At 49.6% G+C, this 12,382-nt stretch overlaps 1 protein-coding gene across 1 annotated transcript; it reads right to left on the bottom strand.

Annotated features, from left to right (window-relative positions):
- Positions 1-1,284: 1,284 nt before the first annotated feature.
- On the bottom strand, positions 1,285-8,975 carry CLEC3B (C-type lectin domain family 3 member B). The gene is made up of 3 exons (XM_061996546.1): positions 8,676-8,975; positions 4,836-4,934; positions 1,285-2,989 (listed from the first exon to the last, which is right to left on the bottom strand). The coding sequence occupies exons 1-3, from the start codon at positions 8,779-8,781 to the stop codon at positions 2,589-2,591; spliced, it is 606 nt and encodes a 201-aa protein (XP_061852530.1). The 5' UTR covers positions 8,782-8,975; the 3' UTR covers positions 1,285-2,588.
- Between the last annotated feature and the right edge of the window lie 3,407 nt (positions 8,976-12,382).

The raw sequence follows: 12,382 nt of genomic DNA, 5'->3' as shown, positions 1-12,382 counted from the left end.
ACAATGTACAGTAAGAGAAGCAGCATGTGGAATGATATTCAACTCAGAAATGCAACCCTGAAACTGAGAGGTCAGTTGTGGCCTCCTCTGGGTCCAACTACTCCAGCAGGAGCAAAGCCATCCTCCCCTGTGCTTCCCCCAGCTTCAGAAGAGCAGAAGACCTGTGAAGGTGCTGGCAGGGGCATAGCTACGGGAAAATAGAGAGCAAAAGGATGCCAATAAGAAATCTGCTGACAGCAACTTGCTGTCCTCTATGTTTTGACAGATTGATTCTTTAATGCCCTCCCTGGGAATATCCTTTGGCATCAATGTCCACAGCTGCTTCTCAGACTCACTGCATGCAGAGATGGTGCAGCTACAGCACCTGCATCTTCCCTGAAGCTCAGCATTGCCAGTGTCTGGAGCTTTCACCTCACCCCTCTTTAGTTCCTCCCATACAAGCTCTCTGTTTGTTTCTCTGACCACATATTCATGTTTTGAGACCTTGTGGTTTATGACCACTCAGGATCAAAGACAGCAACACTTCCAGCTTTGCTGCTTTGCATTCCTGTGTGTCTCAGAACATGGAGGGATTGTCTGCCAAGGGGAGTAAAGGGTTCACATATTGAGACAGACTGGCTTGTAGGGTGTAACCATGACCTACAACAAAGAGCCTTGGAAACCTTCAGGGTAAGGGTCCAGAGTAAAGCTCAGGGTAGGGTTGGCCTCTTGTGCAAAGGACACTTAATTTCACGTGCACTTCTGCAGCAATGGAAACCTCCCCGACTGGTGCAAAGCACTGTCTTCTTCATACATGGTCTTCTCTCCTTCATGGGATGCTGAGGAGGAGGAAGAGGAGGAAAAGGAGGAGGGAGAAGTTGTCAACACCGGAGTGGGGAGAGGAGAGGGATGCTCGTTGCCGCTGCAGCTCTGTTGGTTGCGGGGGAGGTTGGAAGCAGCCTGGGAAGTGCTGGCTCCATGCTGTGACCAACCTGCCACCTTCCCTGCTGCTGTAAAACAGAGGTAAGGGAAGGGCCTTTCTTCTGAGTTGGCTCAGAGTCAAACTTCCTAGCAGCCAGGGGAGGAAGGAGATCTAATCTTCCTATAAAAGGATTCCCTGCGTGTGACTTGGGCCAATGACGGGGCAGGAGGAATCCTCTAAACCATATCACAGGGCAAGAGGCTCTCGCTGTGTGATTTTCCCCTCTGCCTTTGATATGTTTGACCCTCTCACAGATCCCAAGACCTTCTCTGAAGAGAAATGCAAGGAGGAGAAAGCACTCCAATCACAATGACACTATTCCATTCCTTCAGCAAGCTCTCTACATATATTTTATTTGATAGTCGTTTGAACAGCGGAGCGTTTGGCAATAGTGACAGCCTTGGAAGTGTGCACTCTGCTTTTGTGTGTGTGTGTCTGTCTGTGTGTGATTCCTCCAGCTTGGCTCCCTTCAACATCTTGGAAGACCCACCATCAGGCTCTTTTTAAACAAAGCATCAAACTGAAGTATATTTCCCACAGGCTTCCCAAGAGCATCGTGTCTTAATACCCCCGAGCTGGCAGCGCAGGGGATGTGACCCAAGCTGGAGGAGTTATTACCAAGCACTGGATTGCAAAGAACTGCTGGTATCTTTAGGCCAACAGCCAGCAAAGCTTTGTTAAGCTGTCAGGGTAGCCTGCACTTCTTTCCCATCATTGCTGTTTATTTCAATCTCTTCTTTCAGGTTGGAGTTTGCTGAGGACTGTGCCTGGACCAATAAAAACAGGACTATTTCAGCTGGGTTTCCATCACTTAGGTCAGAGAATTCTTAAAGCTGCTGAAGTGAGTTGTCCCAGGGTTCATTTTTAAACACACATGGTTTGTATATGGCAGCATATTCCTCACTTAGCTACTCCCTAATTTCTGTTATTTCTGTAATGCTTTCATCTTCTATGTCCAAGAGTGTATTTGACTGACTATGCTGCGAGTCCCCACTGCTTCCCTCATGATGCTGGAGCATCAATAGACCTACTGATGGGCTATTTAAAAAAAAATCAGTGAAACTGGCTTCTGGCTGATGAGAAAAGGAGCAACAAGGCAGGGAATGCTGCTGGAAAGAACACCCTCCTTCTCAGTAAGTCAACCCATGCCTGTTACTTGCTAATTTGTTCAGGCACATAACTGGACTAATTGGACAAGCTGTCGAGCAGCTGGTACTCAGCCACTAAGCCCGATTGTAGCTCTCACCACAAAGCAGGAGTAATTCCCAAGATAAGACCTTGATCCTCAGGAGCCTGACTCGGGGAACTATGAGGAACAAGGAGCTCCCAAGAATGGCTGCCAGGGCTTACAGGGAAGCAAAGGCTGGAGGAGAAGGCAGGAAGTAGCTACGCTGGCATCCCAGCAAAACTCAGCAAGATGGGAAAGGCCATTGCAGAGCGACAGGCCCGACGCAGCTGTTTGCCTCAGCGGTTCTTTGCCGAAACAACCGAGCCATCCTGATAAACTCCCCGTGTAAAAAACCAGGCCTAGAACCTGTGCCTTAGTAAGAAAGATGCAGCTGCTAACAGGGCTGGACGTGGCCAAACGAAATGCTCTAATCCGCCGCCAATCCTCGGCCCAGCATGGCTACACGATCATGAACTGGCAGATGTAGGGCAGCTGCTCCTTGCACTTCTTGTCGAACCACTTGCCGATGGCGGGCCCCGACAAGGCCGCGCAGTTTTCCAGCTTGCCGCCGTCGGGCTGGGTGGTGATTTCAGTCTCCCAGTTCTTGTAGCGGACGGGGCCGCCCGTCATGTCGACCCACTTGCCCTCGGCCGCCATGTCGTTGAGGCCCAGCCAGATCTCGGCCTCGGAGCCGATGCTCTTGCGCATGTAGTCGTAGAGCGCGTCGTTCTCCTCCCCGCTCTGGGGAGTGCTGAGCGTGCCGCCCTGCGAGATGCAGTTCTCGCTGGCCTCGTGGTACGGCTTTCTCTCCCAAAATGCCAGGAAACATTTGAGGTGAATCTTGGTGCCTTTGAGGCAAACTGAAGAGGTTACAGCGCAAACAGAACAAGAAGACAGAAAGGGAGTTGGTTTTAAATCCAGGGCCCAGGAAGAGGCGGCGGCAGCAAACGCTGCAGCCAAACTACAAGTTTTGTTTCTTAGGCTGTGCAGTGACCCTCAGCAACACAGGAGCACCAGGGGCCCTGAGCCCTCCTACCCAGGGGACAACATAGAACCATAGAGTGGTAGGGGTTGGAAGGGACCTTTAGAGATCATCCAGTCCAACCCCCCAGCCAAAGCAGGTTCCACCTAGATCAGGTCACACAGGAAAGTGTCCAGGAGGGTTTGAAGATCTCCAAGGAAGGAGCCTCCACACCCTCCCTGGGCAGCCTGGGCCAGGGCTCCCTCACCTCAACAGGGAAAGAGTTCTTCCTTATGCTTAAATGGAACTTTTTGTGTTCCAGCTTCATCCCATCACCCCTTGTCCTGTCACAAGATACAATAAGAAAAAGTGATGCCCCAACCTCCTGACACCCACCGTTTCTATACTTATAAATATGAATGAGATGCCCCCTCAGTCTCCTCTTCTCCAGACTAAACAGCCCCAGTTCCTGCAGCCTTTCCTCATAAGGAAGATGTTCCAGTCCCCTGATCAACTTGATGGCCCTGTGCTGGCCTCTCTCCAGCACTTCCCTGTCCCTCTTGAGCTGAGGAGCCCAGAACTGGACACAGGACTCCAGATGAGGCCTCACCAGGGCACAGTAGAAGGGGAGCAGAACCTCTCTCAACCTGCTGTCACACTCTTCCTGATGCCCCCCAGGCTGCCATTGGCTTCTTGGCCACATGCCCTCCTCATCTCCAAATTGTTGGAAAAATGGACTCAGGGGTGCCCCTGCCACCAGCCCTGGGCTCTGCTGCTGCAGAGATGCACAGCATGGTCCTCCTGCCCTTCCCCTGGCCTTGCTCTTCCCCACTGCTGCTGCACTCTCCCCGAGGGGTTTGTTGGAGGCAAGGTTTGTGAGGGGCGCCGCCGAGTGTTGGAGTGCTTTGGGGAAAAGTCTGCAATGGCAACTCAGTCGTCTTAATCATGCAAGATGAGAAAAAGGTCTCTTTTTTTAACCAGCTTTGATCAGAAGTGTTGTGCTTGCATAGTTTGAGGTCCTCAGAGGAAATTTCTACTTGCCTCTGATTTTATTGTTAACAAGAGTGATTTATTTTGTTTTTAAGCTCTGAATCCTGAGAGCACAGGGTGCTCCAGCCAAACAATAACTAATCAGAGCCACACACTGCCATGCAAACCAACTTCATCTCAAAGCTTGAGAGCTCAGAACTAAAGCCTTGATTTTGCTTGTGTTCCTTTTAAGGAGAAAATTCTCCTGAAGTTGCATTTCCATCTCATTTCTGTTTTGTGTTCTGCCAATCCCGCTCCTATCGATGTTGGTGGGATTTGCACCAACTGTAGTGGCTGGAGAATGGACATTTTGGGACTATCCTCTGTATGTGTTCAATGGAGCACAGTGGGACTGACCTCCAGTGAGCTTCCCTGGGCAACACCATGGGATGGATAAGAGACCAGGGCACCATTTCACTGAAGTTCAGGCAAAAGAGCAAGATATATTTGACTAAAGCACACACTAATTCATTACACATCCCTCTAACTCATAAAGGAAAACACCTGGCTTAATGTCTTTGAAATATCCACAGCTTTAGAAACAGGGAGCTTCAGCAGGCCACATGCTGTACAACTCTCGTCATTAACTGCCTGAGGAGCTTTAGCTGCCTGGAGGAGCTACAGCAATACCACATTTTGTTTTGACCCCCTCTCAACCATTGTAGATGCTTTATAAGCAGCTCCTTTTTCAAAGCAAAAGCCATGAAGTCCTTTACCTGTCTGGAGTGCTTGCTTTTCCTTCAGTAGAGCAACCTCTTGAGAGATGTTGTCAATCATGGCCTTCAGGTCTTCAATCATTTTGAGGCTCACACCATCTGTTGGAGAAACCAAGGAAGGAGCATAAGCATCTATTGATCAGTGCCTGTATTTCTCCTTGTTTGGGAGCAAAAGGACTGTTGCACCTCAGAGGTGGTGGAAGATCAGACACTGAGGCCTTTGTACTCATTATGCTATCTCTGCTGCTTCTTTTGCTTTACTTTGCCTGGTGTAAACACCTAGTAGCCCTCATGGGGTGAGAGGAATTGCCCATGAAAGCAGCAGGATGGGCTTCCTCGAAGATCAAGGAGCTGAGGCATAGAGCCAAGGCAAGTGGAGAAGCAGCTTGGATGGGACCAAAGCCATCACCCTGAAGATTACATGGTGCCATGAATATGAGAAGCCAGACACATCAGGAGGAGGGCATTAAGCTGCTTTACTCATTGCTCAGTTAACTTTAATGGCTTTACTTAACAGTGAGGCACTAGCTACTATTTTGCTGCCTTTGATGAAAACACTTGGTAGGAAGGAGCTAACTAATGCCATTTTGGTTCTTTTCCATGCAAGCCTGTCCTACAGCAGAACAAACATTGCTTAGGCTTAAGTAACATCCAAGGCACATGGCAGGACACTGCCAATGAGTCTTGCTGGAGCAGCTCCTTTGTTCCAGATGGGTTTGCTAGCAAGTTCCCATCACGAGGGTACCTGCCATGTGTATGCCCTGTCCCTTTTTGCCACCTTCTCTCCAAATCCTGGGCCACAAGATGTTCCTCCATCAGCACATCAAGGGGAGAGCTGTGAGTGGTTAATTTGCACTTGAGCTACAAAGCAAAAGCCATGGCTATATCAACAGGCATCGAGTTGTTCTGTTGTGTTGCCAGAGGCTTTTGTCTCTGTGCTGATTTTTCCTCCAGGCTCGTGGTGAAGGCTATTGCAGCTGGGGTTTGCCATGCCAATGCTGCCAGCCCTGTGTGCCTATAACTGTGAGCAGCAGGAGAGATGAAAAGGAGACAATGTGGGCTGTGATAGTTTGTTGGTTTGAAAGCCTGGCTTCCAAAAGCTGTGTGCTGTACTGCAGCCTGTTCTCTGGCTCAGAGGAAGGGACTCAACACACTTGTGCTGGGTTTATATCAGTGTAAATGGTCACAGGTGTTTTCAGAGGGCACACAGATTACAAGATTACACCAAAATTTTAGGCAGCATCAGGCTTGTATCAGCAATAGTGTGACCAGCAGGACCAGAGAAGTGATTGTCCCCCACTAAGCTGGTGAAAGGTCTGGAGCACAAGTCTGATGAGGAGTTACTGAGGGAGCTGGGGGTGTTCAGCCTGGAGAAGAAGAGGCTGAGGGGAGACATCAGCACTCTCTACAACTACTTGAAAGGAGGCTGTAGTGAGGTGGGGGTCAGTCTCTTCTCCCAAGTAACAAGTGATAGGACAAGAGGAAACAGCCTCAAGTCGAACCAGGGGAGGTTTAGATTGGAGATTAGGAAGAACCTCTTCACTGAGAGGGTTGTCAGCCCCTGTCCCAGGCTGCCCGGGGAGGTGGAGGAGTCCCCATCCCTGGGGGTATTTAAAAGCTGTGCAGCTGAGGTGCTGAGGGACATGGGTTAGTGCTGGGCTTGGCAGTGTGAGGGCAGCGGTTGGACTGGATCTTAAAGTCGTTTTCCAACCCAAATGATTCTATGATTCTAGGAGTGGAGCCCACATCGGTCACTATTTACTGATTTAAGCATCTGGACTCTGATTTCAATCTCCAATTACCTTAAAAATGAGAGTGAGAGCTACACAAAGATGCTCACTCCTGTGCCCCCAGAACCCTGCCCCTTGGCCTGTGACCGAGGGCCAGTGAATCCCCAACCTGCACATCAAAACTAGGGGCCACTGGAGAAGGGCAAATCCCACCTGCTTCCCAAGACATCAGGGCTCAGGGAGAGTTTGCTGAACTGCTGCATCTGGAAGAAAAAAAAACCCACTGGAGAGCAATTTAAGGGGAGGAAAAAAAACCCCAAGAGCAGGCAAAGTGAATGTGCTGTCTCAGCACTTTCTCAATGCTATGGTTTGGCTTTTCCATGTTGAAACAGCACTGGTTTTGCTCTGAAGCAGATCCAAATGTAAGCAATCATTTAGGGGGAAAAGAAAAAGAGGAAAAAAACCATCAAACAAAGGAAAAAGCAAAACAAAAGTGAAAAAATAGGAAAAGCTTGGCTCAAATCACCATTTTCTTTTCTAACTTGGGATTTGGCTGTGCAGATTAAAATAAGACCAGCCAAACACCCCAACCCTCCAGTGGCTTCACCCTGCCTGACCCTCCCCAGCAAAGGGCAGGGGGTGAGCAAAGAGGGAGGTGCTGGGGCCTGGGATGGGGATGGGATGGGGTCATCCTGCAAAGCCTTGGGCCCCTGTAGCAGCGGGGCAGGAGTGCTTGGATGTGGCAAGGGGCTGGGGCAAAGAGGAGCCTCATGGGAGAGGGGGGGTTTAGTGCTTTCCTCCCTCTTTCTCCATCCCTGGCATTTGTAAAAAGCAGCATAAGAAGTGTTTCCAGTAAAGGCTGACCAAAAAATGTCAAGTTGCTGGGTTTTTTTCCTTTCCCCCCCACAGACATCTTGACCTCTCCTTTGAAAAGAAACTCCCAAGCTCTCAATAAAAATTGCCACCAGCTGTTCCAGACAGTTTGATTTTCAGGAAAGCTCCTCCTCACTTCAAATGTTTTTCAATCAGAGCCCAATTTTCCTGTCAAAAAGGTGCTTTTTCTCTCTCACCTTTCTCGCCACCAATGGGTTACAAACAGTGGTTGTAGTGATACGGGGAGGAAAAGGTTTCTCTAAGAACTGTATCTCTCCTGGTACCTCCAGTGAGTGCAGTGCATGTCTGTACCCCACATGAGCCCAAGGAGGGGTATATTTTTCTCTAGCAATCAGACACAGACTAAAGATGTGGAATAAGCAGCTGTGCTGTGATTTCATAGAAAGATCTAATAAAAAAGGAACACTTTCTCAAGGATGGGATCTGACAAAAATAGCCACTGGCTGAGCCTAGAGAGCAGCCCAGCCAAGTGAATTCCTAGGATGCTTCTTCCTTGCTCCCTGTTTCATTCCAAGCAGGAAAGCAGGTCCAAACCCACATGATTGCCATTGGATACAATGCAAGCTGCTTCCCTACCTGCCTTCTCCTGTGAGTCACAGGGGGAAAGGATGGGATAGTGGCAATAAAACCAAACCCAAATTATGGAAAGGGAAGAAAAAGCAGTAGGGAAAAGGAAACTCACACATGTTTTGGCATGCTCTGGTAAGCCTGAGAAGTCAGAGCTCAGGTACAGCCTGACCCGTACCCAAGGGAAGTGTTTTAAATGAAGATCCATGTTGGTATTTAACATGTTATCTGTTATCTACCTATTCCTGTCTCCAAATCAACAGCAGCTTGTCATCTGTCACTTATTTGCTTCTGAAAAAAAAATGAATGAGGAGGGGTAGGGGGATGTCATGGAAACAGGCTTTTAGTGGATGAAAGGTTTGGGTGTGAACCTTAGAGATTAACATGAGAAACGTGTTGCCCTCTGAAACTCCAGGTAGGAACCCACCAGAAACATGTCAACATCTTCACTCTTTTACAGGACTCCCCAAGCATTCCCACAGGGTAGGAGAAAAGAAGAAGGGAGAAAAAAAAAGACACTTTATTAGGTTTTTTAATGCTTTCTAAAGAGTTTCATTAGAGCACAGATAAACACCCAAACGACTGGGCTAAGTGCATCCCCCCAAAGCCCCGTGAGATGTCCTCACAGAGAAGGTGTGAGGCTTCTTACCTTTCTTGGAAGCCGCTGGTTTTGTCCGGGCTTTGGCGTTTTGCTGGCTGGAGATGTGTGCGAGGGACAGGAGACAGAGGAGCAGGCAGGCTCCCCGGAGCGCCATGCCGCTGCCGCCGGGCACGGAGCGGAGGTGGAGAGGCTCTGCTCTGCCCTCAGCCACACACAGACGGCCTCACACCGCCCCGGAGCCGAAATGGCTGTCCCAGAGAGCCGCCCGCTGAGCCCCGGCCAGAGGCAGCCTCCCCTCAGCCTGGGCCAAGGCTCAGAACATCCCAGCGGGTTTGCGGCTCTTTTGCACTCTGCTTGTTTTTGTCTTAAGGGAAAAAAAAAAGGAACAGAAAAGGGAGTGAATGTGCTGAAAGTCTGCTAAGCTAAACATAAGGAAAGGCTGTCAGTGTAGCTGGAACGATTTCCTATGGCTTTTTCAGCAGGAGCTTGATCGCACGCGCTGGCGCTGGCAGCCAGGTGAAGGGGCAAAATGGCGCCGCTTTACCCCTCACGGTGTTGCCACCACCCGCCTGGGCCGGTGGCCCCTCAGGAGGCCTGTCTGGAGGGCTGCTGTGACCAGCAAAAGGCCGAGGGATGAGGGACACAAGGCCCTGCATAGATTTCTGGTTTATCTCCACTGCAATGGGCTGCAGTGACCCCCTCACCAGCTTCAGTGCAGCCAAGTACAGACCCTTTGTTTCTAGAGTAGCCCTTGCACCTCAAAAAACAGTCCCAACGTGGCTTTGGTGGGGTTGTCCCGCTGTCATCACATCTCCATGAGAGAAGCACGGCCACCCCTTCCCAGCTCTGCATGGAGTCCCCTCAGGAGGGTGGCCCTTGGCCCTGTGAGGATGGGAGGCTGGTGCCGGGCAGCACTGCCTGCTCTGGGCACAGCCATCCTCCTCTGCCCTGGCAGCGCTTTCTTGTTCACCCTTAGCCACACTTTGAGGGCAGCTTCCAAAGTGAAAGGTTTGGATGTTTTTTGGGAATCCCCTACAGGCCCACTGCCTGATTTCTTTGGGTGCTGCCATTGTTCAGCAGCTGCAGCACGAGCCTTTCCTGGAGGAGGAACAAGAAATACCTGAGCAAGTGGAAGAAATTCATGTAGGGAAAGAGAGGAAGAGAGAAAGAGAGAAAGAGAGAAAGAGAGAAAGAGAGAAAGAGAGAAAGAGAGAAAGAGAGAAAGAGAGAAAGAGAGAAAGAGAGAAAGAGAGAAAGAGAGAAAGAGAGAGGAAGGGAGGGAGGGAGGAGGAAGAAGGGAGGAAGAAGGGAGGAAGAAGGGAGGAAGAAGGGAGGAAGAAGGGAGAAAGAAGGGAGAAAGAAGGGAGAAAGAAGGGAGAAAGAAGGGAGAAAGAAGGGAGAAAGAAGGGAGAAAGAAGGGAGAAAGAAGGGAGAAAGAAGGGAGAAAGAAGGGAGAGAAAGAGAGAGGCATTTTAGAGAACAATGTGCTAAGGACACTGGCCATTAACCTTAAATCTCTGAAAAATTAAGGCAAGGTGCCACCCAGCACAATGTGAACCACAGGAATAGTTGAAACAGAAAAGGTCTGAGATAAACAAAGGTGTGGCTGGAAAAAGAGCTGCCCGTTGAGTTGATTTAGTTTGGCCACAGCCATGTTACCCTGCCTCGCACTTGTGCTGAGTAAGGAAAACGCTGCCCTTCTATCCTACCTGAACAGAGCTCCCTTGCAGTCCAAGCTTTTGAAGCCAAGGAGGAATGGGTTTGATTTTCACTCCCCTTAACCAAACACACCCGGCCTCAACTCAGCTTTCAGCCAGAGAATATGTATTTTGGGGATTTATCGTTCTCCTGCCTGGACTATCCCAAAAAAAAGAGATGGAGTCCAAGAGATGCCAGACACCTACACACACATATGTGTTCCCTTCTCTTGACACTTGAATACCATTTACCCATCCAAAGTACTTTTGGTAACTCAGCACCTCCCAGTTTTCCTTGGCCCCAGACTTGCTCGCCTGCCTCTGCTTTGATTCATGTCCTGCCACAATGGGGGGAAAAAAGCCTGACATGTATCCTGTGCTGGATGCCACCATCATTTTTTCCTGAAAAAGAGAACAAATGAAAAGAAATAGACTCAAAAAACTTTCTCTGGCTGTAACACCTATTCACAGGGGGCTTTGCTCCAATTCTGACCAAAAAAATAAGGAAACCTTCATGTTATAAAACCTCACAAACCGCTGCAAACCCACTGGACAGGAGCAAGCTGAGATCTCGCTTCAATAGGTCCAGAATGGGGATGCTGCAGGGAATGGACACCTAAAAGCTGGAGAGCCCTCCCCCATACCCATCCTATCTGCTTGGGCTGCTGCTGAAGCCTGAGGCTGCAGTTCCAGTTAAATAACGTGGTTTCCAGTGATCCCTTGTAAGTTGGCTCTTTGGGCAGATGCCTTTGAGATGCAAATGATTCGCACTTCTTAAGTAAGGGAGAGGTGGGAAGGTTTTGGAGCTGGAAGAGAAGCAGCAACCTTCAGAGCTGAGGACAAACAGCTGGGAGGCTCTTTTGGCCCATATAACCCATCAGAAAGAAAGAGAGCAGGCACCAGGGGAAAGAAAGCAACAGCTAATTCATGGAGGGGTTCATGAGAAGTAGAGAGACTGTAATTATGCCAAGAAAGCAGGGTTTTGTCCATGATTTCTTAAGTCTCTCAATTATGGATTTTACTTTCCAGTGAATGCACTTTACCCCCTGGTTTCAAGCCCGGTCTCCTGGTAAGGCAGAGAGTAGCTCCTGTCAGCTGTAAGAAAACTGGTTAGAGATTAAAGAAAGAGAGGCCAGAAGATCCTGTGCTTATGGAAACTGTCCCAGGGCCCCAGGGAAGCAGTCAGAAAAGTTTATGTGGCTTTGGGAAAGCCGGTAAGTCGGCTGCTTTAGCAAAACAGTGGCTGGAATAAGCCCACGAAAGGAAGCTGGATGCTCCTGGCAACGATGCAGACCTGTGATTTCCTGCCCAGCGAGGCAAGGAAATGGGCAGCAAGATCAGAGGCTATTTTGACTCTGCTCCTAAGAAACCAGCAGGTAGTGCCGAGCCAAGAAGCGAGGCAACGCCGCTGCACAATGGCTGGAAAGTGGAAGGGTGGACTAAGTAACAGCATTCACACGGTTATTTATCAAGACCAGCAATTACCAGGCCTGGCTTTTCGAAGCTAAGTTACCAGCCCAGAGGCAGGCCACCACAGTGCTGGCTAAGGCCTGCTGTGTGCCTGCAGACCCCCTCCTCTGGGAAGGCTCCTGCCTCCCCCACCAGCGTTGACAGCATAAGGGGAGACCCAAAAGCATCTTTACGTGTGGGGCCATGCAGGTCAGTGGCTTTAGCTATGCCTGGGTCAGCACACTGAGTTTCCTATCTCTACTGCCTTCCCCAAACCCGTTTTGCAGGGGGAGGATCTGTACCACAGCTGCACCACAGTAACCTCAAATGGGAGAGAAACAGCGGTGGACAGTAAAAAAACCTCGCTGTAAGGAAGTGGGGCTCACAGAAGAAAGCCCTTGATACTAATCAGCTGCTGCCCAAACTTGTGCTGGCACTGATTTCCACCAGCACAAACAACACCAGAACAGGTTAACATGGAAAGAGCCAGATCTAGGGGTCATTGTTTTTGAGACCAATGGAGAAGAAATGTGATAATAGTTCAGAGGAAAGGGCGGTTTTCAGAAAGACAATGATGGGGAAAAACCAAGGAGTCAGCACTTTGCCAAA

Source organism: Colius striatus, chromosome 5 (genome assembly GCF_028858725.1).
Source record: "Colius striatus isolate bColStr4 chromosome 5, bColStr4.1.hap1, whole genome shotgun sequence".
Classification (NCBI taxonomy): domain Eukaryota; kingdom Metazoa; phylum Chordata; class Aves; order Coliiformes; family Coliidae; genus Colius; species Colius striatus.
Note: the sequence above shows the minus strand (reverse complement) of the source record. Positions and strands in the feature narration are given on the sequence as shown.